General features: G+C 44.1%; 1 protein-coding gene across 2 annotated transcripts in view; it reads left to right on the forward strand.

Moving 5' to 3' along the window:
- adam19a (ADAM metallopeptidase domain 19a) overlaps positions 1 to 27,756 on the forward strand; it is an 89,609-nt gene that overhangs the window by 4,325 nt on the left and 57,528 nt on the right. For both annotated transcript variants that reach the window (XM_030723204.1, XM_030723205.1), the window contains exon 2: positions 18,338 to 18,417. In XM_030723204.1, the coding sequence (XP_030579064.1) occupies positions 18,338 to 18,417 (80 nt within the window). The remainder of the gene's footprint in view (positions 1 to 18,337; positions 18,418 to 27,756) is intronic.

The raw sequence follows: 27,756 nt of genomic DNA on the forward strand, positions 1-27,756 counted from the left end.
ATTTTGTTAGGACGTCCCTTGTTCCCTCATGCTTCCTCATCAGGTGTTCTCATTTCTGCACTGTGCTTGGCAGGTACTCATTGAAATGAAGTGACTGCATCTTTGCATATAAATTAGCACAGTTAGTAGAGCGCTCAGAGAGCTTTCCACTCCCATGGGCACATTTTTGTGAATGTGCCTCTCAGAGTAGGCACATTCCACGGGAGTGGGCACATTCATCACGCTAATTTGCACTGCAGCTTTCACTTTTAAAACTGACACTGTACCTCCTTAGTCAAACCAGCAGTAGCTTTTTGATGCCAAGCGCACTGCTGTAATCTAAGTGAATCTGGCCCTAGATATCATGATGACAGGTTTGACCACTCATTTGTTTGCATGAAATACACTTAAAGTGATGACCAAAATTCAACTGATTAATTCAAATGTGAATATTTTATTTCATCACTTTGGGGAAAAAAAAAAAAAAGTGGTGGAACATCATTGGAGCAGCACCAGGATAGACATCGGCCGTGCAGCTGCTCTCTTCCTTGTGATCACCATCTCTCCTGTTCACCAGATAATTCCTCTCAGACGCCTCCAAAAAACTCATCCATTAGTGCTTTGTACTCCTGCCCATCACTAATACATCCAACCGCTGCAGAATTGTCAGAGTATTTCTGCAGGCAGTATAACCTGGAGTTGTACTGAATTCAGAGCACTGCTCAGTCTCTCATACTCATACCTGTCTGTCAGGTAGGCAGTAGGTTAGATGGTGGGTGTGTTTACTGACACTTCCTGTTGCTTCTCCCTGAGTACCAGTGGGTGGAGAAATTAAAGCAGGAGGTTCTCTGCAGCATGTACAGTATATGAGTGCATCATCCACTCCAAGAATGAATGCAAACTGCAGAGGGACAAGTGCTGTTTTCACCTGTGGTCTCAGGTGGGCCAAGACTAGGCTCTCCAGCACCTCCATCACAGGTGATGTGAAGGCAGCTGGTAGATAGCTGCGACAGGACCCAGACAGGATGTTTTCCATAGCAGTAGATGTTATTAGAAGCATGATATGGAGCTGTAAACAGGGTTAGGCCATACTGAAGAAAGAGCGCATTGTGCAGCAGTATGATGGTGTCATGTGTGGTCATATGGAAACAAGTGTCAAACAGTAGCCCCTATTCAAAATAAACATTCCTACTCGATTGAGTTAAAAGCTGTGTGTGTGTGTGTGTGTGTGTGTGTTTTGCCTTGCTACAAACATCAACACACAACCCAGTGACTGGGGTCCAGTGCTCCCCTCGTGCTGGTCCCAGGCCTGAATAAATGGAGCAGATTGCGTCAGGACGGGGATCTGGTGTCAAATCTTGGCCAAATCAAACATGCACATCATAAAGAAGCAGATTTCCATACTGGATTGGATGCACCGGAGAGAAGAGGAATGAAAGGCAGCAGAGGCAGAAGACGTGTGAATGAGAGGGAGGCAGGTGAAAAAGTCAACATGCACGGAGCAGGAATGGTGAAGGGAGAGGAGTTTAAATATTGGACATCATCCAAAGCAGCGAGTGCAGGCAGGGTGGAGTGGGTGGAGATGAGTATCAGATGTGATTTGTGACAGAAAGAGAGCAGCAAGAGTGAAAGGGACGGTTTATAAGACAGTAGTGAGACCTGCTGTGATGTATGGTTTGGAAACAGGGGCTGAAGTGGAAGTCAGCAGGATGGACACGATTAGAAATGCATACATCAGAGTGACAGCTCAGGTTTGACGGGAGACAAAATTAGAGCGGTGTGGCCGAGATGATTTGGACGTGTGCAGGAGTGAGATAGTGGCTATCAGACAAAGGATGTTGTAGATGGAGCTGCCACGCAGGAGGAAAAGAGGAAGACCACAGAGAGGATTCGGGGATGAAGGATATTCAGAGAGTTGCTGTGACAGAGGTGAGATGGAGGCAGATGCGTCCGCTGTGGTGACCCCTAAAAGGAGCAGCCAAAAGAAGAAGATGATTAAGCAGTTTATTATGAAGGAGGGATGCAGAGCGTTTGCTGCTCTTTTCTCTGAGATCTCACAAATCATTGAATATCTGCAGGTCTTAGGACTGTCTTCTGAAATGTCATCCCAGGCTCAGGGAAAATGTGACTGGTGGTAACAAAGGATTCACAGATGAATGTGTAATGAGAAATGAGGCAATTATAGAACTGCTCAAACACCTGCTGCTGACCAAGCATTTAATTCCAGACATCTTTTTTTTATTATTTTCATTTTGAATTCTAAAGAAATAGTTTGATTATCAAGCTGTGATTGGCCGTGAGCATTCAGAGTGTGGTTCAGACCAGTGTGAGTGTAATGATGGAAAATTGTGCCTGTGTGCTTGTATCACTTGTTTTATAGGATTGCGCCAAAAGTCTTAAGCCACCTCTTAGTTCTTCATATCTAGCATCTGAGGAGTCAGACTTGGTTGGTTGGTGCTGTGCTCAGCACCGTTGCCTCACAGTAACAAAGTCATGGGTGTCAGGCTGGAGTATTTGCATGCTCTCTCCCATGTGGTGTCCCACTTCATTGCAAACATAGCATGGGGTTAGGGTTGGCGACCTGTCAGCGGTGCACCCTGTCTTGGGCTATGGGAGCTGGGATATGCTTCAGCACTTCTGTGACCTTAAATAAGTGGAAGGAGGTGTTCCAGCGTGCAATAGTGTTACATCCTCACTGTGTACGACTCTGGATACTGTGGCGCCGCTGAATAATAGAGCCTCAAATCAGAGGTGCCTGACTCTGTGGTATAATTCACAAACATGCAGCTTAAAGCAGATAACCTGTAAGCTGTAGAGGGAGCTTAATTTGGAAAAAGAGTTTGTTGCTCTATAAAAAAAAGCCCTCCATAAAGCTAGGACATCTTGTATTCATCACTGATTGAAGAAAATAAGAACAACCCCAGGTTTGTTTTCAGCACTGCAGCCAGGCTGACAAAGAGTCAGAGCTCTGCAGAGCCGAGTATTCCTTTCACTTTAACTGGTAGTGACTTCATAGATTTCTTCACAAATACAATTTTGAATATTAGCAAAAAATTATTCAAAACCGTCTCAAAGACATATATTCATGTTCAGCTGCTTTCAGCACTGCTGGTATTTGTTGATTGCAGGAATGTCTTAAAGACATTAAGGCCTGGATGACCTCTAATTTCCTGCTTCTAAATTCAGATAAAACTGAAATTCTTGTACTCAGCAAATATGTAGGACTGCTTTTAGTTAGCTTATAGTTAGGGCTGGATCAGGTGACCCTGAACCCTCCTTTAGTTACGCTGAAATAGGCGTAGGCTGCTGGGGGTTCCCATGATGCACTGTTTCTTCTTCACTTTTTCTGTTTATGCCCCACTCTGCATTTACTCATTAGTTATTATTAATCTCTGGCTCTCTCCCCTCAGCCCAACAGCAGATGACTGCCCCTCCCTGAGCCTGGTTCTGCTGGAGGTTTCTTCCTGTTAAAAGGGAGTTTTTCCTTCCCACTGTCACCAAGTGCTGCTCATAGGGGGTCGTTTGGACTGTTGGGTTTTCTCTGCATTATTGTAGAGTCTTTACCTACAATATATAAAGCACCTTCAGGCAGCTGCTGTTGTGATTTGGTGCTGTATAAATAAAGCTGAATTGAGCTGAATTGAATGTAATTGAACTGTCTGTTTTGGATGGTTGACCCCAGGTATTTAAACTCATCTACCTTCACTCTCTCTGCTCCTTGCATGTTCATCTTTCCACCTGTCCCTCCTTCTCATTCCCACTCATGTATTCTATCTCTTCTCTCCAGAGCATACCTCCACCTGCTTCCTGCTCTCACTACAGATCACAGTGTCATCTGCAAACATCACAGTCCACAGAGACTCCTGACTGACTTCATCTGTCAGTCTGTCCATCACATCACGAACAAGAAGGGATCCCTGATAGAACCTTGAACCCATCTGTCACTCCTACCACACACCTCACCTCTGTCCACATACATGTCCTGCTCCACCCTCACATTCTTCTCTGCCACTCCTGCCTTCCTCATCATCTGCTTTCTCTGGATCCACAAAGACACAGTGAAGCTCCTTCTGACCTTCTCTAATGTCTCCATCAACACTCTCAGAGCAAACATCACATCTGTGGAGCTCTTTCTCAGCATGAAGCCCCGCTGCTGCTCACTGATCATCACCTCTCTTCTTAACAGAGCTTCAACAACTCTTTCCCACATCTCCACGGTACGGCTCACCAGCTTCATCCCTCTGCAGTTTCTACAGCTCTGCACATCAGCCTTGATCTTGAAAATCAGTACCAGTACACTTGTTCTTCATTCCTCAGGCATCCTCTCACTCTCCAAGATTGTGTTAAATAGTCTGGTTAGAAAGTCCGCTGCCTTCAGCCTCAGGTCAACTGCCTTCTCCTCTCTTCATCCTCTTCACAGCTGTCCTCACTTCCTCCTGATGAATCCTCTGGACTTCCTGATTCACTAACTGTCCTCCAGCTGTTCTCCTCTCACTCTCATTTTCTTCATTCATCAGCTCCTTCTATCTTCTTAACTCTTCAGTCGTTAGCACATTTCCATCTCTATCCTTAATTACGCTAACCTGCTGCACCACCTTTCAAGCTTGATCTCTCTGCCTCCTTTTCTCCTTCCTTAGTGTCCAACCTCACATAAAATTCACAATAAGCTTTTTTGTATGCACAGCCTCCCAGTACTCCTGTCTGCTTTCTTTATCTCCCTGACTATCCCACTTTTTCTTTGCTACCCTCTTCCTTTGACTGCTTTCCTGTACCTCCTCATTCCACCACAAAGTCTCCTTGCCCTCTTTCCTGTGTCTGAAGGCTACACCAAACACCTTGTTGGCAGTTTTGTATTTTCCCAGTCATCTGGTAACGCTTCCTCACCACCCAGAGTCTGAACTCTGTGCAACATTCTTCATTCTTCAACGACCACCACTTCATCCTCGCCTCTGCCTTCATTTGCTTCCTCTTCTTGATCTCCAAAGTCATCCTACAGACTACACCCGACACCACCTTGGAGTCTCCTGTTTCTTTCAGATTGTACCTTCTGCAAAACATGTAGTCCATCTGTGTGCAGCTTCCTCTGCTCTTATGTTACCATATGGTCCTCCTCCTTCTGCGTGTTCACCACAGCCACTTTCAACCTTTTTGCAAAATCCACTACCATCTATCCGTCTGCTTTTCTCTCCTCAGCACCACGCCGACTCAACACCTCTTTGTCACCTCTGTTCCCGTCACCTACATGTCCAATAAAGTCTGCTTCAAACTCCTGTTTGACACTCTCTTCATCTCCCAGACAGTATTCACATATTCAGGATCACCACTGCTCCATTTGGGTTCATATCTACACCATCGTGGAACAGCTTGAATCCACCTCCAGTGCTGGCCTCCTGTACATCATCCAGCTCTCTCCCTTTACCAGCTGTAGTCCCTGCATTTAAAGTCGCTGCTCTCACCTCGACACCCCCGCCTTTCCTTCTCTCATCGTGCCTCCTACCATTCCTTCCCGCTCTCTTCTTCTATTGTCTTCAGCCAACAGTAGCACAGCTTCCACTTGTTGGTCAACAGCACAAGACGCAGTCGTTAACCCAGGCCACAATCGATATAGTATGGAAATCTCATTCTTTATGATCTGTATATTTGATATGGCAAAGATTTTACGCTGGATGCCCTTCCTGATGCAACCCTCCCAATTTATCTGGTTTTACGCTGGCTCCTAGCTCCCTGTGGCTGCTTTTGTTCCTTAAGACTGAAGGAAATTACCAGAAAGCTGCCTCAGAGAGTTCAGGCTGCGTTCAAGAATAAAGGTGGTCAGACCAAATATTGACTTTCAAGCTTGTTAGAAGTGTACAAACTTCATGTTTGAACATGTTTGAATAAATTGCTGCAGCTATTTCCCATTTTATTAGGAAAGAAATGAGGGGTGGCTCAAGACTTTTGCACAGACTGTATATGAGCGTGTGTTTGAGTGCTCAGCTCAATAGTCCTGTGTGTTCTGCAGCTGAGAGTTATCAAATATTAGCAAATACTAAATTATGAAACACATTAAGAAATGCACAGATTGCACTGAGAGGGGACATTTTCAGACCATTAGACCAACATTAGGGTTGAGCAGTGAGTTCACTCCCTCAGCTTGCTGTTTTTATCCACTTAAAGGATCCCAAATGGACTATATTGTGTGCTTTTTTTGCAATAAAAGTGTGTTTGAGTGTGTGAGAGGTGGTTGTGGTCACACATTCCTCTATGAATATAGCTGCCATATAGACATCGATGCAGCAGCTTGATGATTGAGCACTAAGCCTTAAATAATTAATGGAAACCACTTTCCATATGCAGACAATAATGGGTTTAATGAATGAATGAGGCTTATTTCAGACTGTGCTTTATAACTTCATAATGAAGACGCTTTGCAGACGCACAAAAACAGTCAGAGCTGTTGAACGAATGTGCTGTGCTCATGTGAGAAACGTTAGGCTTTAAGTATTCCTGCGTGCAGCAGCATGTTTTCCACGTCTCACACACTGTCCGTGGTTCACACTTCGCCTTATTCCACGACTGCTTTGTGGGCAACAAAGTGAACGCTCATTCTTAAATCATAACCGCCTCTGGTTTTGCTTTGCCAGCGTTCCCCGTGTTTACAGTCCAGCAGACAAACACATTTAAACACGTGCTGTTAAATTTGAGCCTTTAACAGCTGGAGGCCGGGCTGCATACCTTTACCCACTGACTGGTTATTTCATCATTTATTTTTCTCTTTAAGTGCAAGTACACAACAATCATCTCGGGACACCTTCTAAGGTGAAAACCTATCAAATGAATTATTAAATAATACTGTGTCTCAGCTCCTGTGGTGGTTAACACTGGGGGCTCTTTTGCGTGTTAGGATCTCTGGTTGAAGGGCTGAGTCAGTGGGGACCCTTTGGAAATAAAGGAGCAGCTGAAAGTGACTGTATTTCTGCCACATACTACCTGACATATGAACTACACGCAGTTTAAAGATGAATTGATGCTAAAGGGTTGCATTGATTTGGAAGCAAAACAAATTCATATATTTTGGGGCATGTGTGGCTAATTGAACAGGTTACTTTGTTATTAGGGAGCACAGATCTGAACCAGTTAGTAGCTCATTTAAAACACACACACCAAAAAAAATGACTGTAGGTACCCCCCACCCCCACCCATTATCTTTGAGTGTATTACTTCAGTTTCTGTCACTCCGTTACTTCATATCAGTATTTTCCTCTGCAGCATGGTGTCACCCAGTAATGCCGTAGCAAAGTGGCTGAAGATCTGCCTCCCCTTCTTTCACTTCCCTAATAAAGCAACACAAAAATGCTCTGAATAGAACAGCGATAATTGGCTGTTCCCCTGCTCCAGCTGCCTGCTTCAAACCCCTCTCCGAAATAAGAACAGGGGCCCTGAGAAAGGTGGCGAGAACATGAAAAATTGGAGCTAATTTGCAGTCAGCAGAACGACGTTTCATCTTCGATCTGCACACAGCAGTTCATTCACCTCTAGACATCATGTATAAAAAAACTGAGAGTAGTTTAGACCTTTTAAAACTCAATATTTCAGCAAAGGGGAACAGGGATTTTAATCTACAGTATGTGTTAAACTGCAGAAGTGTTTTAGTTACCTTTGAAAATATGCTGCTTCCTCCTGAAAAGAAGCTCATTTGAGTGGCACAGCTGCATGCTGGGAACAGATGCAAACCACATGTGTGAGCTGTAGTCACAGGTTACAGTTTCAGTTATATTTACAAGTCAAGGTCAAAGTGATGAAAGTGACATCGGATGGAGGATTTGAGGGGATTTGGCGACGAGGCCAATAAATGCTACAAACCCTTCAACCACGTGGCAGCTTATGCTGCTCACAGCGCCGACACTACCCCGATATCTGCTCCAGGCAACGTTTAGCGTAACAGGAGTGTGTAGGATTTGTCACTCTGTGGCGCAGACGAGCCTGACCTCACTTCCTTCGCTACAGTATCTCAACACGGCACACTGAGGGCAGACTGCCCGGCCTCCGTATGCTTTTGCTTTTCCAGAGGGAATCTGTTTGGCACAATCTGAATGCTCTTAAAGTGAGCATGAAACATGACATTTATAAAGGCTAATTTACACTGTGGAGACCTGCTCTAAAAAACTGTCATAGATATATCATTAACAGGTGGAGTTCCCTGTTTCAGTGCAGCTGGCCAGCAAAGAAGAACCACTCACTGTTTAAGACACACAGAGTGAAAGTGGACAGTAGATCCCTGTTTGTAACATAGCCTCCCTCCCAGTGATGTCACATCCTGTGTTGGCACAAGATGGCACTACACGTGCTCCAAACACGTTAACTTTAGACACTTATTAAATCCAGCTTTATGGAAAGTGTTAAAGCTTTATGGATTATGAGGTGACTTGAAGATTGTCTGCACTTTTGAGTGTTACAGATGAACCTAGTTAGGTGTTGGCATTAGAAATCACATGCCATTGATTGATTAAGTAAATTAAATCTATAGCCAGTTTGCCCATAGTGCTGACTGACATTGTTATTAACCCTCCAGTGAGCTGGCTAGCAGCTTACACTGAAAACATGGCTCTGTCCAACATCTGTGCAGCTGTGGTGCTGACCTGCTTCATATTCAGCAAGGACAAGGTGGGTGGCCCCGCTGAGCAACCTGTAATTACCCAGAACAAACAAAATAGAGGCATAGCAGTGCATACTGGAACACAGGACATATATATAGCTGTGTGACTAATAAAATGTAACTCAATATATATCCCCTGGTAATTACACATCGCACTCCTCGTGGTGAATGTCTATCAGGCTTTGACATTATACAAGATGTTTAGTCAGTAAACATTTTTATTCATGGATGAGTTTTTTTTTTTTTTTGGCTCAGCTCCCCAGTGTTGCTCAATTTTGTAACAAAAACAGAGCTCTTGCGTGCTTGGAGTCAGGAGCTTGTGGATGAGGTCGGTCTCATGCACACAGAAATGGCTCGATTCTCCTCAGCTGACCACTCAAAGCTCTTTCTGTTACAAGTCTCATTATCCAGTCACACACACATTCATACGGTGTTTTTATCGGTGCCTGAGGGCCCCAGTATACCCGCCGCATCGGTCGCGTTGCACACCGCTGGTGACATCATCAAACAGCCATTTCCATTTATGCTCGTCAGTGCGGTGCAGGTGTCCCCTCCTCAACAACAGGTGTTGCCACTCAGACAAAACCTCCAAATCAGTGCTTTTAAAAAAGTATTTTCTACAAAAACTGAGAGGTGCACGACTGACAGGCAGAAACGGTGGCTTGCAACAGCAGATGTGACGTCAGCTTTATTGTATGGTGCCGTGCAACATGGGGTTCAGTGTCTTGCTGAAGGATACTTCAGCAGGCAGACTATAAGGGTAAAGGATTGAGCCACCGACCTTCTGATTGGTAGATGATCCGCTCTACTGCCTGCCTCACGGCCACCCATCGTGATGCAGCTCAGCTCAGAAGAATGCTGTTTGCGTCCAATTCTGTGTCAACAAATGTGTGAGTCAGTAATCCGTGAGCCACTGCTAGAGCCCTTCTTTCTGTGGAGAAACAGACAGCTGGCAGTTGACACCTGTTCTCAGTGAAGCTGCACAGTGAGATCGAGAGATTAAGTGTATTCTCTGTGTTACAAACCAGCTCTCGCAGAGCTTTAGTGTATGCAGCCAGGACTGTTTGCTGCTTTGAGAACAAGAAGCTTCAGATCACCAGTGATGTGAAAAAATTGCTTAATAAAGAGAAAAAAATCCTTCAGGTCTGCTGACAAGGTTAGAACTGAGGGCTCATCAAGAGTGCAAATGCAAGGACTCCTACACAAGGAAGCTGGAGGCCAAACATTAGTCTGGTACTGAAGCAGTTGCCATCATAAGTTGGGGTGGCTGTGGCTCAGGAGGTAAAGCATCTAATCAGAAGGTTGGTGGTTTGATCCCTGGCTGCTCCAGTCTGCATTTACAGACAATCAGGTGTCTCAAAAAGATGCTACACAAATTATTTGTGCCCCTCCAAAAAAAAACAAAAAAAAAACAGTTCCTGTCCACCACAGACAGAGGGCGCTATCACAGGTCTGACACTTCCAGGTGTGTCCCTCCTCCTGTTGTACACAGCGTTTACATCTGACTCTACCTTTGGTGGCTTTTTGGCAGCACCTGCCTCGTTCATGACTACACAACACACTAAACACACTGCACTACACACTAACTATGTGCGCCAAAAACACACTAAAATCTCTCAAATCTCAAAACTCACTATCGATATCGCCGTCTGTCTTTCACCACTGTCGCTCCCACAGCGTTAACCTGTTGCTCAGCAACCAAATGTCACATATTGCTGGGTAAATTTTTTGATTGGCTGATGTGGTGCATTTTTTACACCAATAGGAAAGGGGATGTTGTTCTTTTATTTATTTTAATTGCAAGTGCTTTCTGTTAGTGAATATCCCATTTTAACAGTTTCTTCCTGACAGCAATATTCAGGAAAAAGCATGGTATAAATAACTGTCACAAGCCCAGTTTTACGTGGCCTATCAATAAAATTTGAACAAGTTGAAATGGAAACTCAACAAGGCTGCGTTCTGCTCCTATGCCATCTTAAATTGGTGATGCCACGTCAGTGCAGTGGCCCAGAGTTTCCAGTTTGCAGCCAATCACAGAGCCACCCTTCCTAAACAGTTTCTCCCGCCTGTTGATATCACCAATATCACTCCCAGCAGATCACAGCAAAGTACGCTGTGCTTGTCACAACTGACTGATAGAAAATTGCCATCATTTTACTGCACACATTGAAGGATTTCAGCTTTCTCAGCCCAGCTGTTCAGATCCCGCATTTGGGAAATTTACAGTCATTACATTTTTTGGCTTGTTTGCAAATGCAGTAAATAACTGACAGACTTGCACTGGTGCAGTTTGTGGCCAAATGTGAAGCAGCTGGGATGAGAGGTTCTCAGTTGGAAAAGGGTGGAGTGCCTACTCCTATTTGGGAACTAGTTGCTGCCCCAACTGGAAGAGTGTAAGCACCTTGGGTTCCTGTTCACGAGTGCGGGTAGAAGGGAGTGGGAGACAGACAGATTGGTGTAGCAGCAGCAGGGATGCAGGTGTTGTACTGCTCTACTGTAATGAAGAGAGAGCTGAGTGTAAAAGTGAAGCTGTCATTTTAGCCTTGTGATGCATTTCAGCCTCAGGAGCAGACTTAGGACACACTGGAGAAACTGCTGCCATGGGAACGCCTTGCTGTCCCTACGTCCCCTGTTAGAAGAGGTGGCTGTGCAGGGGGAGGTTTTGGTGTCTCAGCTTAGACTGCTGCTCTCATGACCCAGACTTGGATAAGTGGCAGAGGATGGATGGATGGAAGGAAAAGAGATCACAGGCAGTGATATAACTGCATTTGGCTTATTGGTACAATTGCTTGATTGGTGCATTTATAGGGCACAGGGAAGAATCCACTCAGCTTACATTAGCTTTGGAGGGTTGAGGAGGTTTGGGCATTTAAGGGTTCAAACAGTGACCTATGACCTGAAACAGTCTTCTACTATGAGCAAAGTTGTAATGCCAGGCGTTACGTGTTGAACTCTTCATTTATTTTGTGGGGTGGTGGAGTTTCCTGACTCAGCTCTGAAGAGCATCTCTTTTCAACTTTATTTCAGCACCATTTTCACAGCCAGGTATTGAAGTCATTTTATGTGGATGTTTGCACAGTAGAACACTGGAAGCAGTGGAGTATGCGGTGTGGTCCTGTGAACTTAAGCTCAGGGCAAGCAAAACCCTTGGTCAGCCTGGTCCCTGAGAATCAGCTGATTTTAATTTTTTTGTACAATGAGTTTTACTTATATAAAACCATGCAAAATTTCTCCAAATATGAAAATTGTCCACGTTACCAGGATATATGATAGATAATAATTTGCAGAGTTTTGCTATTGAATTTCATCTTCTACCCATGTGTGTCAGAACAAATTCTCTTACATTCATCTTCTTTTTCTTATTTCAAATTCTTGATACGTATTTATGCACTTAGGATCTATTTACACATGTGGGTTCATTTACAAACCTTAATACAGATCTGGAGATTTTTCCCCCTCAAATCTGCCTGCCTGCAGAGGCAGTGGAAATACATTACAGCCAAATACACAACTCTAAACACACAGCTCTGCTCCAATAATAACTCTTTACACATCTCTTGTTATTTGTTGAAGGCTTACCTTCTTTTGCATGACTATAAAAAATGTTCCCATGCTCCGTGTCAGACACAGAATAAAGGTGCAAAAATCACATTTTTCTCTCTGATATAGTTTTAAACCAAGTGCACATTACCAAGCAATCACAGCTTCTTACTGAAACTTTTTTCAATAAAACCAGCAAATCAGGATTTCTGAAGGACTACAGAATGACTGCTGTGCTGCATCACTTAGTGATAAGAAGAGCAAGAGCCACAGTTATTTATATGGAAATGTTGGAGCTTTTAGGTACTGTCACAATAGTTTGCAGCATATAAATAGATCTTGATATTATTATGTCTCACGCACACATTCTGAAGGTGTGAGGGAAGGTGAACGACACTGTCAGTGATCATCAGTGTCCAGATAGAGGAATCACTTTCTCCTCTGAGAAATATATTTGACTACTTCAGTCCTGTGAAAGAGGTAGGATGAAAGGGAGGAAAGGGAAGGAAATTCCTTCTCTGTGCGCATCATTAAGGCTCAGGAATCTTTGACCCAAGAGAGTGTGCTAGATACATATCTAGCACACATAGATATAGTTGGCCTCACCTCAATGCATGGTCTGGGCTCTGGAACCAGTCTCCTGGAGAGGGGCTGGACTCTGTTCCAGTCTAGAGTTGTCCTCAGTGAGAGGCAGCGGGCTGTGGTGGGTACGCTTGTATCCCCTTGGCTTGTTTAGGGTTCAGAGTACTCAGCCTTCTTGGAGTCACTGGGTGGGGTGTTCAAGGGTGCTCCATCTGGTGACTCGGCCTGCCTTATCTGGTTCTGCTGGAGGTTCTGCTATGCCAGGATGCTGGAAAGGAGAGTTTGTCTGTTAGAACCTCAGATTCAAGAGGAACAATGCAGCAGTTTTCATCTTGGTCATGAAACACTGGACCAACTGTTCATCCTCTCACGGATGTACGAGTGTACATGGAAGTTGGCTCATGCAGTCTACATGTGTTTTGTGGACCTGGAGAAGGATTCGACTGTGTCCCTCAGGGTATCCTGTGGATGTGTTGCGGGCGTATGGGGTGTCTGGCCTGCTGTTACAGGCCATTCAGTCCCTGCAGCAAGAGCTTGGTCCACACTGCCGGATCATGAAGGTGCAAGAAATGAGCTTCCTCATGATGGCTGGCCTCTCCATTAGAGATAGGGTGAGGAGTGCAGTCATTTGGGAGGGGCTCAGAATAGAGCTGCTACGCCTCCATATAGAAAGGAGCCAGTTGAGGCGGTTCGGGCAGCTGACTAGGACACCTCCTGGGCACCAGTACACAGCCCTGTGGAGAGCTGGTGTTGAGGCTGAGGGCTGTGGAGAGATGAGCACCCAAATATGACTCAAAACACTTCATTATAACAGAGTCAGAGTCACTGGTTAGTAGTAGTTGGGGCTGCTGATGGTGGTCTTTTTGGGCAGTGGAATGATTGTGGCCAACTTCAGGTATGGTGGGGTGAGGGACTGGGACCATGATATATCGAAGATCTTGGTGAAGATCCCAGCCAGCTCATCTGCACACTCTCCGAGGACCCTCCCAGTGACTCCGTCTGGTCCAGGGGCCTTCCTGGGGTTCACCGCCCTCAGTGTGCCTCACCTCATACTCCTGCACTGTGAGGGCCAACACTGAACTACTGCAGTCTGGTGGTGGAGGAGCTTTATTCGATAGTGTGCAGTGGAAAGAGATAATGTAAATGGTCTGGTTGCCAAACTGGGTCACGTGCACCGCCATGCGGCATACGCGGTCACCTGCTCATCCGCTGATCCACCCCAGCGCCCACTGACAGTTTTTTTTAGGGAAACCTGAAGAATGAGTCATAATTCTCAAATCATGAAACCCTGTGATTTTCACTCATTTGAAGATTATAGTATATGGATTTTATTTGTGATTTGCTATTAAGACTAAAAGACAAGTCCTACCATTAATTAATGCTTCATCCAAATATGATCAATCTATCTTTATTGATTGGCTACATGCCACACACGGTCACAGGTGGCAGTAATGAAACCATTACTTAAACAGCCATCACTGACCCAGCTGTCTTGGCTAAGAAGGTTTCAGAAACATTTTATGAGTTCTTTAATATTTTAAGAAACTCTTTAAGGTATCAAACAATCATTTTCTGGGTTGTAATGACAGAAACGTTGTGAAGAACTCAAATCTGAAAACACTGAAATTGTATTTTTTACTCACAGTTCTGAAAGGTGAACAGGACTGAACAGCACTCTGAGGTGATTAGTTCTCTGTAACTTTTCATTCTTCTGGTGTCGCTGACTCTTCAGAAGCATCACAAGAAATGAGTTCTTACTTTCTGCTGGTTTATTCTGTTTGTGAGGCTGTGAGCTGCATTAGAAGCAAGTGCTCTCACTGCCCAGTAAAAAGGAGCTACGCTGGCATGCACTATTCACTGCTCTGCTGCCAACTTTGAGTGCTTGAGATTTGCTCTGCAGTGCTTGTGAATACGTTCCAACAAGGGTCAGAGTACAAGAGTATTTAGCCTCATTTTGGGGAAAACTGACAGCCATCCCAGTCTCTCTGTCTGATTTTATGTCTCCATGTTGCCATCCTACAAACTTTACTTCCATCCTCAGTGTCTCAGGAAGTGCACTAAGTGGATTAAGAAAATAAAAACATCAATATAAATTCAGTCTGGAATGGACAGGGACAGTGCACCCATCTCAGCTCTCTATTTCTATGCTAGCCGTTATCCCAGGGGAACGAAGAGAACTGGACCACTGCTACATCATAACCACAACAACAGCTGCAGTGCAAACAGGCCAGAGCTGCTATTACAGATGGTGTCTGCTGTGAGAGAGGGCAAGGGGTTTAGGTGGTAATGGGGCAAACAGAGCTGTGTTTGATTCTCATAGCATAAAGGAAGCGATCGGCCCCTCGACTGAAATTGCCTACTTTATCTTCTCCTTTTTGCTCTCCCCACTGAGCCATCTCCACTCCCCATTTATAAAGTATTTGTAGTGTATTACTCCGACTCTTTCAGCTAAGAGATACAGACCGTTCTTCATCGTTTTACCACAGCACCTTGCAGTTGATTGCGCAGTAGGCTGTGAGTGCAAATCCTGCTTCTCTCTTCAGTGTTTGCTGGAAGTCCCACTGGGATCACGGATAAAGAGAGGTAAAAGAGTGAAAGGTGTCTATGATGTTTTTAGAAGGACACGTCCTTGACAGTATGAAAGAAGAGCATGTGCTCTGGACAGGGTGATTTCATATGTTGTGTTTTTGGATATTGATAGGAGGCTGAGTAAATGCTGACTAAAATGTAATCTGCAGCGTTTGAGCAGAAAAAGATAAACGCAGTGCTGAAATCTGTTGAAATTCATGAATTTTGGAGCCCTTGTGCCAAAAACCAAGAACTTTGTTTGAAAATGTTGAATTTTGAGTGACTGTAACCTAAATAAATAAACCCACACGCCCAAAACTATAAATATAAATGCTATAAAACTATAAATACTCTTCTTTGCCTCATCCGCTCACAAATGCAGGTCTCCAGAACAATGTCTAACCACGTGATCCAGGTGGCTGGAGGGGGCTTGGAGGGAGGGACCAGAACCCTGAATACTGAGGAAAACTAAAAACAGGAAGCACCAACAGTCCAAAGAGTCCAATAAAGAGACAGTTCAGGGAGGCCTGCTTGGCCATGGCACTAGACAGAAGGGACAAAGCAGTTCAGGGGACTGGCCAGGAAGCCAGAGGTGGAGACGAAGAAACTAGGTGGACCAGCTGCATGGCCAGCAGTGGAGTTGGAGACACACCTGAGAAGGATGGTAGCTCTCTGATGTTGGGGGAGGCAATTTGACACCTCTGGTGACTTGGCAAGAGTCCGAAGACCGTGAAGTTGATGGACACCTCAGACACAGGGGACGTCAGACCCTTGGACTCAGGCACGAATTCTGGAGCAGGACCCACTAGCTCGGCTCTGGACACTGGCGGAGCGAGAAGCTTCAGCTCTACCTATGGACTCTCGGGACACTGGGCCTACTTAGCTGGATATGGCAGCCCAGGATGCAGTGGCTGGGGGGTGTGCAGGGCTCACAGCCATCTCCTCAGGCAACTGGGGCTCCTGCAGTTCCAGCTCAGGTCTCCTGGGTGACTCAGGTGACTGGGACTGCTCAGAAGAGCACACTGCTGACTCCAAGGAGTGATACTGGGGCCTGGCTGTCCTCACCCTGGGAACAGAAATGGGTCAGACACACTGAGAAGACACATGAATGAACACTGGTGGGAGAACTGCATTAAAGCACTAGGAACTGAGAACACCATTAAAAAATAAAACAATATGACCACAACGCAAATCAAGAATGAATAGTTAAATAAACAAAAGCCCAGAGTCCAAAACTGAAGAACACCGGGCAGCTAGCCCAGAGCCGTGACGCACCACATTTGGTCTCCTTTCTCCTCCATCTGGCTCAAAGGGAGCAACAAAGCCCCCCCAGCTGCTGACAGACTGTTGTCCTGTTTGGCTAGTTCACATTAATCAGCATGTCCTCAAGCAACATTATTGTTAGGATCATTTATGCTTCACAAATTATTTTGTGCCATGATGTTTGCCCTGTTGAGGAGAGTTTATTATTATTTGTTTGTTTGTATTATTATTTGTATTTGATTCATACGACGCTGCGAGTGAGAGGGGTCTACGGTTAATGGAGACTTTATGCAATTATTTGAACATAAATTCAAATAATTGTCTACAGACACAGACAGACAAACTGGACAAAGTAGTGGTGGACAAACAGGAGGAAGGCCGCAGTGATAGATGATGTAGCAATATCAGGAAGAAGGAGCACGCGAGGTTTGAGAGAAGATCCAGAGAGGCTGTGGAAGGGAAAGGCAAAAATAGAGAAAACAGGATCAGAGCCAGCCACAGACATGCAGTTCTTTCCTTCCCCTCTGCTGAGGTCGTCACTTTTTTCCTTCCTCTTTTCTAAAACGCTCAAATGTCACAGAAACATTTCAGTGCTGCTCACATTTTTGGACTCCTCTCAGTGTCAGTATAAGCGATGCTGGGGTGGGGGAAGCATTTGATTGTCTCCAACATGAAGAATGTAGGCTTTTACCGTTTGATTTAAAAAGCTTGACTCTTGTATGATACTTCATATATACCACAGCAGATTGTCTGCCTGCATGCTGAGTCTTTGTAGTGGTGCAGAGTGCAGAAAGCCCACTTTGACAGTGAAACTCTGGTGGATCCTGTACACAGTGATGAGTACTTTTCAGGGTCCTGCGAGTGTTTAATGCTTTTTAGCATCATATGCGACTGTGGTTAAATTAGTGTGTTGGAGTACTCAGTGAGCCCAGTTAGTTACTGGCTAAAAGAGTAAATGGTCAAAAGATGGTTGACCTCAGATTTGACTCTCAGGGTCATGTAGCTATGGAAAATCATACATTGCCTACAAATATTTGATTTCAGTCACTTAGCATAAGCAGTATTTTGTGCAGGATGGTGCACAGTGATCCGCTAAATGACTACAAAAAGCTTTTGGACATAAGAATATAACAAGAGCCAGAAAAACTTTATTTCTCCCATATTTGGGAAATTCTTTTGTTACAACATGTGAAGAATTAATAGTATTATATGGAGTTTTTATGTACTAGATTATAAAGAGTTTGTGACTGTGGTATGAAAGTTTTCCTGCATCTGTGCTTGTGGCAGTGTTAAAGGTCATGTAGGCGTATTACTGCAGAGCAGTGCAGCAGGAATGGTGTCTGTGGTGTCTGTAGCTGTTTGTGTCCGTAACAGTATAACTGCATTTAATCCTGCTGCTCATCAGTATATTTACCAGATGTCTACATCAGTCAAAATGCTGTGTGTTATGTTCTTCATTTACACTGAAGAGCAACATAACACTGTCTCCACTGTTCTTATGGGCCTAACCCATGAGAACAGTGGGTTCTTATAGGATAACAGGGCAAATATTGTAATAATGAAAGTATTTTTTCTGGTGTTATACTGAGTTAATACTTGATCCAACCATTTGCTGTGTAATGCCGTGTTTAGCAGCCTTCCTGAACCAAACAGCAATATCTTCCAGAAGTCTGATGTCATACGACACTGTGCAGCAAGTTGATCCAGTCCATGTAAGCGATCCCACACACACACACACATTAATCTCCCTAATGCTTTTGTGTCTCCCAGAACTGCACCAGGGAAGGACAGTGAAGGTGCAGTGGATTTCTCAAGGTCGAGCCAAGAGGGACACAGAGACCGCCACAGAGGTCAGATATGCATTTATTACATAAAGGCTTTTTTACTCTATGAGCGCCTTGAGACGACTGCTGCCCGAGTGTGGAAACATGGCTCAGCGCTTAGCTGTACTCACCCCCTGCTTGGCCTGATGGCTGCCTTTTAGCCAGGCAACCAAGCAGGGACTGAAACATTTGGGTTAAAAGGATCGCTAAAGCTTGAGGCATGAAACCCACTCATTTTGGGCCTCTAATAATTTCAAGCTTGTTGGCTCCATCCTCAGTATCACCTGTGTTTAGCCTGCCTCGCCTGTTTCCTATTAGTCTCCTTGGTATACCTCCGGCTTTTCATGCCTGACTTGCAATTGAAAGACATGAGGAAAACACGGGAACGTCAACATAACCGTGAACAGAACCCAGATAACTGCACCTACAAAGGCCTGAGGATGAAGAGCTAAAGAAGCCAACCAGGAATAACTAAAGAGATACAAAACACAAAAACTAAGCAAAGAGTCAGACAAAAGTCTCCATTATCAGGGCTTTGTTTGCTAACATGCTAAAGGAGTCATTAAACCCTTTTTTGCTCTGACTCCTCTCCATCACACGTTGGCCAAAGTGCTTAGTACGAAGAAATCTGTTATGATGATAATCACAGAGTGCTAGTTTACTGCTAATGCAAGCTCTGTCTCCACAAACACACAGATGGTAACTGATCTCAGAGCAGTGAGAGCAGAGCCAATGGCAGCTCGCCTAGCTCTCTAGCCTCCCATCGGTTCCCCGTCAGAGACCACACACAAACAAGCAGACTGACATGCTCAAACATTATTAATCAGATATGAACACGCGTCCATAATGCTGGGCCCATCCAGGGTCATCCTGCGTCCAGAGGAAATAACCAACCGCAGCCACAAGCCTGCAGCGATGTACACGCTGGATTTGAGCTCTTTTACACTGTAAAGCAGATTTACTCCATCCTCAAACTCATGAAATGAGCTGAACTAATAAAGTCGGAGACATGAAAATCTGGAAGTATCATTTTTCAACTAACGACTGGTTTTAAAAATACATTTTCTTCTCTCGTCTGTCTTTAATGCCATTTCATAATTGCTGGCCTGACAGAGGAAGGACAGTCACATGAAGAGAGCTCTGCTGAAGCTGAAGCACGAATGCTTCTAACAACAGCAGCATGCCGGCTGCGTGTCCGTCCGTCGCCCTGCTGATGATTTGCTGATCGATTTAGACCAGCTTCCCAGAATGCACTATGTATGTGAGACTGTGTCTTGTGCATCTTAATGCTCGTGATTATCTGAAGGTGAAGCCCCAGTGAGAAGTATTATGCAGAATGATTCAGAACCACACACTCATTATCTAACCAGCACGCTAACAAGTAGCTTTTGATGGCCAGTGCTAGCATAAAAGGAAAGGGAGGAGGTGTTGGTACAGGTGGGATCCATGGGAATGAGAGCATTCCGAGAAAAAGCAAACTTTTGGATTCAAAGTGTTTGGGAGAACATTTGAAAGACGTGTCCAACAGCTTAATGTCGGACCTACCCTGCTGTTTAAGAAGACTGCTCATTGATGGCTTCTTGGAACTAGTTGGAGGGCTCAGATTAAACTGTTCCCAGGCCAGAAAGAGGTTAATTAATGTTAATGTTAAAGCCTAATTAATCTAATTAATGCTTCATGAGGTAAACAGTGATCTTACAGATAAACGTCAGCCAGAGTGTTTGAGGGGATTTGGGAGGAAAATATTTAATTAACACGTATCCATTTTTATTCCTGATTTATTCCTAAGTGTTTATTATTAAAATATGTCAAATATAGAGTGCACAAAAATAGCTCTATACACAAACAGTAGCAGAGAAACAAGCTGGCAGTGCCATGGGGTACAGAGACAGAGCTGACTTTTATTTAATCTATTTTTTAAAAATTATTTCCAGTACAATAACCATGTGATCCATTGTGGCCTCTGCACCGTGGTTATTGGTTACCTGCGGTGAACCACAGTGCAGGCAGCAAACCAGCGTTGAACTACCTGAGCCTGCGTTACACACACAGAGATCAATACACAGGTTGGGCTTATTAAGTTAATGAATAATGAAGCAGCCCAAACACACATCCATCTCAGTTAAATAAGACGTATGTGTGTGTCCAAAGTCTGTGGCCAGGGAATGTATTCAGCCCCAGAATCATTGCTCAAGGATACTTTGACCTATAAAGCTACACAAGGCGCACGTGGCACCTACTCCCACCTCCACCTCCCCTGAGCTCGATTTTATAATTACAGTCCAGAAAGAAAATCACCAAAAAGGTGCGAGGTAGTCAAAGCAGCATCTGCTATGGTGGCAGCTGCTTTCCTGCTTTGTGCTCACCTTCATGCTTCCATGTTCTGGTGTTGGAGATTTCATCTTTAACATGTGTTGGAGCAGCTTTTTGCTCTGTCTTATGTCTTTCACTTATTTAGGGGGAATTACACGAATTCCTCTCTGTCTCTCTTTTTAAAATCCACCAGTCGTCCAGACTGGGAGATAAAGCCCTCTACTTTGTCTGTCTAGTGATTATCTATCACCTCGTGAGAGCGCTGCAGATGTCAGTGACATTCACACTGGGGAGATTAGGGAGTGCTCGGAGGAATCCACGCAGACGCTGTGTGGATGTAGGCTGTCTGCATCGGGCTTCAGTCGAAGCATCAGCATCTCATATTCACAGTGATGATGCTCACTGGGATTCGGCTGGTTTGGTTTTTCACGTGCAGCAAATTAAAAACAGAATTATTTCCTTTGAAAACATCAAACTAAAGACTCTGATCAGACCACTGGATCAGTTTTGATCAGTATTGATCAACCTATGGCTATAATATTGTACCACACAATCTGAATTGTTTTTTCCTAACAAACGCTGTGACGGCCGACTTCCATCATTACACCTTAAATCTCTGCTCTTCACATTTTAGTGTCAGATTTGATATATTTTTTTTCATTACAAATGTTAAAATAATTTTTTGAACATTTTTGGTGTATCTAAGTATTTGTTGCTCCTGCGTTTGCTTTAATAACAGCTCATTTTATCCCACGATGTTCCAAAGAATTTCCAGAGACTACACCACTTTGGCTAGGTTTGTGCTTATCTTTCCCTCATGCTGTGCCTCATTATCTAATGCTTTGTTACCACTGTGGTATTGCTGCTGCTGTCAATTTATTTCAGTGGTTTCACACTTTGATTTAGATAGTATCTATGACAGTACCTCATTGGAAAAGAAGGATGGCCCGTCATTTACTTATACTTATAAATTCTGCTCCCTCTCAGTACACCCTAACACAGGAGGTTCTTTCTGGGGAAAGGTTTTTATATACAAAGGCATTTTTTTTCTGGCAGTGGGGCAGGACTTCACTGTTCATGCCTCAGTTTTATTTATATAGCACCATATCGGTGTTACTGGAGGCCAAAGTAACGCCATCCAGAGGAAGTGTCTGGTTTGACAGCATGTTTCTAAGATTTGTGGGGCCGAGTACAAGAACTTCAGTTTTATCTGAATTTAGAAGCAGGAAATGAGAGGTCATCCAGGCCTTAATGTCTTTAAGACATTCCTGCAGTAATTTCACGTTGTGGTAGATATTTTTCCTAATTTTCTTCCAACCAAAAGATGAAATTCAGTGAAATTATTCAAAAATAAAAACTGATTTATGTTGTATCTGACTGCATACGTTACACGGTCAAAGTAAGTGGACAGCCTTGTATGGTCCAGCTGATCGTAGCAAATTAAGAAAATATTTTTTCACCCGGTTTCGTTTTAACAGTTCAGCAAATCTGACTCCTGCTTTCGAAGCAAGGCAAAATACTACAAAGGAACTCCTGTGAGGACAGCTAGGTATGTTGGTGCATTACAATGGAGCTCTTTCATCGCTTCCCTCTGCCCCGCTCCTGCTCTTCCTCTCGCTCTCTGTGGTCTCGAGCTCTCTGTCTCTGCTGAGGTTTGGCTACACGGTCAAGAGTATGTGAGCAGCATCATGTGTTTTTCTGTTGTGTGTGAAAATATGTGTTTGCATGTTATTTTTTTTTTTGTTCCTCAGACATTGTTCCAACATTTGCGACCTAAAAACCAAACAAAGCCGCCGCCGTCAGTTCTGCATGTAAATCCGAGCCGTCGGTCTAAATTTGAAATGTCGTAGCACAGTGATGTGGGCTGTGTGGGGGTGGAAGAGCACTGGAAAAATATTCACGGGGTGGAATTACATTTCTCAAATAAAGAACACAAAACAGAAAGTAATGCAGGATTGTGTTGTACAGTACGGTATCTGATGTGACATTTTGAAGAACCTTCAGCAGGAGAAGACGAGGGAGGCAGGCTGCAGCTCTTCACGGCACCATGTGATAGAAAGGATTTTTGCTTTTGGTGGATTAAGACAGCACATAATTGATTAGCGTATTCATGCTATGAAATTACGCAGTATTTGCTTGAGGAAATGTCAAGATTTGAATATTTTCTTATCAGGAATCCTTTTGTAGCCTCAGTGAAGAGGAAATTGCAGATGCAGCTTTAATGAAGAGAATTCAGTCAAAATGCTTGATTTGAAATGCGTGCTGAAGGTGTGCTGAGCAGCAACCCACAGGCGGCTGAGACAGATGTGGAGGCTGGATGGGAGGGCATTGATTTATGCTTGGAGCTGTGGAGCACAAGTTCAGCTGCCTGCAACTTCTTTGGATGAACTTTGTAATTGTTAGAAACATAGTTGCTGCGCTAATTATAATTATCATGTTTTTATCATTTGTTGTATAAGTTATTATATAAACAGAGATGTGTCTGTGAAGCTTCTCAGGAGGTGTTTCGTCCTAATCTCCGAGTCAGCAGGAGTGTGGACCAATAAACCTGTTGGAGACGGGGACTGCTGAGCTGTAAACCACCTTTAAAGTGTTCCCGTCTCCGTGGCCTTCCCACAGATGGGATTTAAGAGACATAAACCTCACATTCCTGTTCCGTGGGAAGTCATGGAGCCTGCTTTCTGTCTTTACCTGCCTCTCAGTCTGGGCAGTTTTATTATATGCATGCTATCTGTATAAAGAATGACTTGCTGGGACGGCCCGGTGTGCATTCGCTGATGCCTGAGCTGAGAGCGACTGCTCCTCTTGCAAGAATTAAACCCTTACTACGAGAGCTGGTCGAGTGGGCCTGATTATTTGATGATTGAAGAAGTTTTCCCACAGTAATCTTGCCGGTCCTCAGGTCTGCATCCCTCAAGACACGAGAGACAGATCCCTCAGTATTATCATGTCCTCACTTTCATAGAGCTGTTTTTTTTCCCCCATAAAGTCAAACGCCAATAAGGAATTTATGACTGCATGTTTAGACTTCAAAATCCTAGGCTTGGAATTTCCACCTGAAAAACCATCAGGTGGATGTTTTGAGGATGAGACACTCTGAGATAGAGAGAATCTAGTTTCCCCTGGAGCAAAACGTTTCAAAGGATTCAGCCCCAAAGACGTTAACCTCACACTGTTTCAGTTAAAACAATAAATGACCAAGAAATCAAATCACTGCATTCTTAGATTCCATTTTGCTTTAAATGTAACACAACTTCTGTTTGTGTTTGAAAAAATCAAAATATCCATCATTAGAAAAGTGGATTTTAGGGAACCATAAACCCTCTAAGAGATGAGCAAAAGGAAATGACATCACAGAGCTGTGTGACTGACAGCAGGCAATCGCCACACTTCGTACATGGTCATCCGCTGAGCCACCCTGGCTCCCCCCCCTTGGACCACTTTAGATACTGACCAGTGCAGAGCAGGAGCCCCCCCCTCCACAGAGCTGCAGTTTTGGAGATGCTCACTCATCAAACTCACTCACATCCTTATGCTCATCCATTTTTCTCCCTTCTAATATGTTCTCTTGCTCCCTAATACATCCCACCCACTAACCATGATGAGGAGATAATCAGGGTTAATCAGTCAGTGGTCATAATGTTACACTTCATCAGTGTATGCGGTGGAGCAGTAGGAAGCGTGACAGTCGTGCTCGAACACAGCACCACGGTGTACAGCAAGCACTTAACTCTGTAATGATCCCGGCGCTGTGTCCCGGTCATTGAACTTAGCTTGCCAAGCACTCAAAGAATGCCTTTTTAAACGACATCATCAAAATTCATAGAAATGTTTTTCACGGTGTGTGTCTGCCTGTCAGTCATGTCAGCTGCAGCTTACTCGGAGGATGCGGAGATTTGAATATAATGAACTCTTCTGGGTGAAGGGAGGCGGGGTGGGACCGGGGGGCATTAACACGTGTGGCACTGCAGCAAAAGGGAGCTTGTTTTGATCCCAGCAGGTCTGCTTCTGTCTACAGAGGAGCCCGATCGGAGGCTTCTTTGATCACGCTCCCTCCAGGATACAAAGACACGTTCATCAATGAGCAGGGAGGGGTCCGCTGGGGGTTACTCGTGTTTGAAGGAGCACAAATGGGGATGTGACTCGTCTTCAAAGGAAATGTTTGGTTGAATAGTGAGCAGCGCGCTTTTTTTTTATTCACTCAGAATGACACAAACACTCCTTTGGTGTGTTCACCATAACAACAAGCAAAGCAGATGGTTTTTGTATCCATGTCCTTCAGGATGAGGATGAGGATGAGGATGAGGATGAGGAAAATGACATAGCTCCAGGAGTCATGTGACCTCCTGCCTCTTCATCTCTGACCACAATCTTTTGGACGATAGAGGTTTTTCCTCTTCATCATGAGGCAGTTATGTTACCTATGAACACATTTAAGGAACAACATGAATATGAGCTTTCCAGTATTTCCATACTGTCATTCATCCCATTCACATGAACACGATAACCACCTTCAGGATAATCTGATCAGACATTGGTCGTCAAAGGTCACAGTGAATAATTCGTTCATTATTTATGAACTCATGCACTGCTTTGAATAAAATGATAATCACCCAAAAGGTCAACTTCACTGTGACAGCCACAAAAACACTTTTGTCATTTAGCATCTATATTTCATCCCAAGCACATTTGCCTAAACATTTCCATGTTTTGGTTTCTGTAGCACAGTAATTCCCCAACTTTTGGGATGAATAAATTATTTCTTATCTTGTATAAAAAATGTGGCCTGTAGAAAACAAGATAACTGGCAGAGAAAGAGAAATGTCTTCAGTCAGCAGCTTTGTTGAACAGAGTTTCTGGGACAAAAAGTCTGAACTGAAGAAAGATCTCTCAGCCCTCAGCGCGCAGAGAGCTGAGCCTGTCACACCAGGGTCCTTCCTCCTTCCAAATCCAGCTCTCCAGCCACTTTGCTGAAAGTGGAGAAACATTTGGAGTGCATATGGCGACAGGCTGTGCTGGCTCTCGTTTGTCTCGCTGCATTTGGATTCAGTTACACAGCCGAGGTCCGGGTTTTCTCACAATCCCTCGGCAAGAACCGGAAACTGTGATCAGAGCACGAACAGATGTAAAAAAGGACTGTTAGTCTCTTCAGATGTATTGTTAGCATTTCTGGAGCAGAAATGACGATGATGTAGCCCGGGTTCTTGAATCCAGCACCCAGGCCAGAGCTACATCTTAATTCGAGCCATATTCTTCGACTGTATTGTCTGAAAATGAAATGGAGAGCCTCAGAGGTCCTCTTGTGTGATAGTAGATTGATTGTCTTTGGTATTGTATAGTTTGTATTGAACTGCAGAGGAGAATGGAGAGCCATGAGAATGCTGGCCTTAACTAGAGCAAACTGACTTGGAGGCAATTACCACCGCCCTCTCTTCCACAGATTGGATTAGATAAAGATTGATCCTGCACTGTTTTCATTTCAATTTCATCTCCTCAGTGTGTGCATGTTGATGTGAAAGCGATTTTGTGCTCGGATTTTCCAATGCAGTGAATGAGCATGTGCTTATGAAGTATGTGGATCAGTAAATGGTTTCTCAGTGAAGCATCGGAGAATCAATCATGACGATGAAATGATGTAAGAGGAGAGCAGCAGCCCATTTGGCTGGAAATCTGAGAGGAATGAATAGCACAATAAACCGTCAAAGTCACGGACTGAAAATTAGATGATGGCAGAATCTTCTCTGGAGTCACGCTGGATGAAGGTGGGAAAAGGTGAAGCTAAATCATATCTACAACATTTTATATTATATTTTCTTCCATTAGCAGTGACTCATTACTGAATATGATCCTCCTGTCACAATTAGTCAACATGAATTCTGTGAGCATGGTGGAACTTTAAGGCCTGGTTTCCTGTACAGGGATAAAACCCTCATTCTAGACTGAGTTTTAATTTAAACCAGGACTTATTGAAATGTCTTTCCTCAGACATGGATTAAAATAGTGCCAAACTTGTCCTAATCTGGGGTTAAATAATCTGAAAGAAGCCTGGAGCTAATCCAGGTTTAAATGAGGACGACTACCACCAAGACCAGAGAGATTTCCCAGATACAGGAGTGACCTGTGAGTGACCTGTGAGTGACCTGTGAGTGATCTGTCAGTGACCTGTCAGTGACTTTGACAACATACCAAGATAATAAATCTGTCATGGTGGCCGGTGGAAAACTGACCCAGACGCAGAGGCAACAGTTCACAGAAAGCTGAGTCTTTATTCCAAAAATAAATGTAAACAGGGAAAACAGGTGAGAGCGGAAATTTTCTGGCGAGCACGGAGAATCTGAAAAGAGAAAGCGAACAGGGTCAGGCAGGAAACAGCCGCCTGCCCCAACGGATCACCTGGAAGACAAAAACACTCCCACCAACCACACGGCCCCCCCCCGACCCATGACAAAAGCTGAAATCTTTTCTTTGCTTCAGACAAAGTTTTCATTTGACTTAGTGACGAGAACTCTGATTCCTCCTTTTATACAAGTACTTATCACCAGAGGTGGCCAAAAGTACAGACATTCTGTACTTAAGTAGAAGTACAGATACCTGTGTTAAAAAAAAAATACTCTGGTAAAAGTTGAAGTACTGAACTCAACTTCTTTACTCAAGTTAAACTGAGAAAGTACAGACTCTGAAATGTACTCAAAGTAAAACAGTAAAAGCAGCTCTTTGGAGGACGTTTCTTCCTATTTTTTGTTGCCAAAGCTCACTGAACCTTGTGCTACATTAATATAGTAATAAAATAATATTATTACATTTTACAGGCAGTAGATTTTCTTTGTGTACAGGCTGTGATCAGCTGACCTGTGCTGCTACTGCTGCTCTGAGGTTTACTGCTCTTTGTGGAGCAAGAGAGAAAGTTGCCTGCAGCCGTCTGTGCCCCCGGGCTATGGACCACCTTGAAAACAAGATGACTAGGAGAGAAAGAGAAATGTCCTTGAATTTGTATGGTTGCAAAGCCAGATACCAACAGGTGATCTGGGCGTTGGCATCCTTCATGTGATGGAG

Source organism: Archocentrus centrarchus, unplaced genomic scaffold, assembly GCF_007364275.1.
Source record: "Archocentrus centrarchus isolate MPI-CPG fArcCen1 unplaced genomic scaffold, fArcCen1 scaffold_24_ctg1, whole genome shotgun sequence".
Classification (NCBI taxonomy): Eukaryota; Metazoa; Chordata; class Actinopteri; order Cichliformes; family Cichlidae; genus Archocentrus; species Archocentrus centrarchus.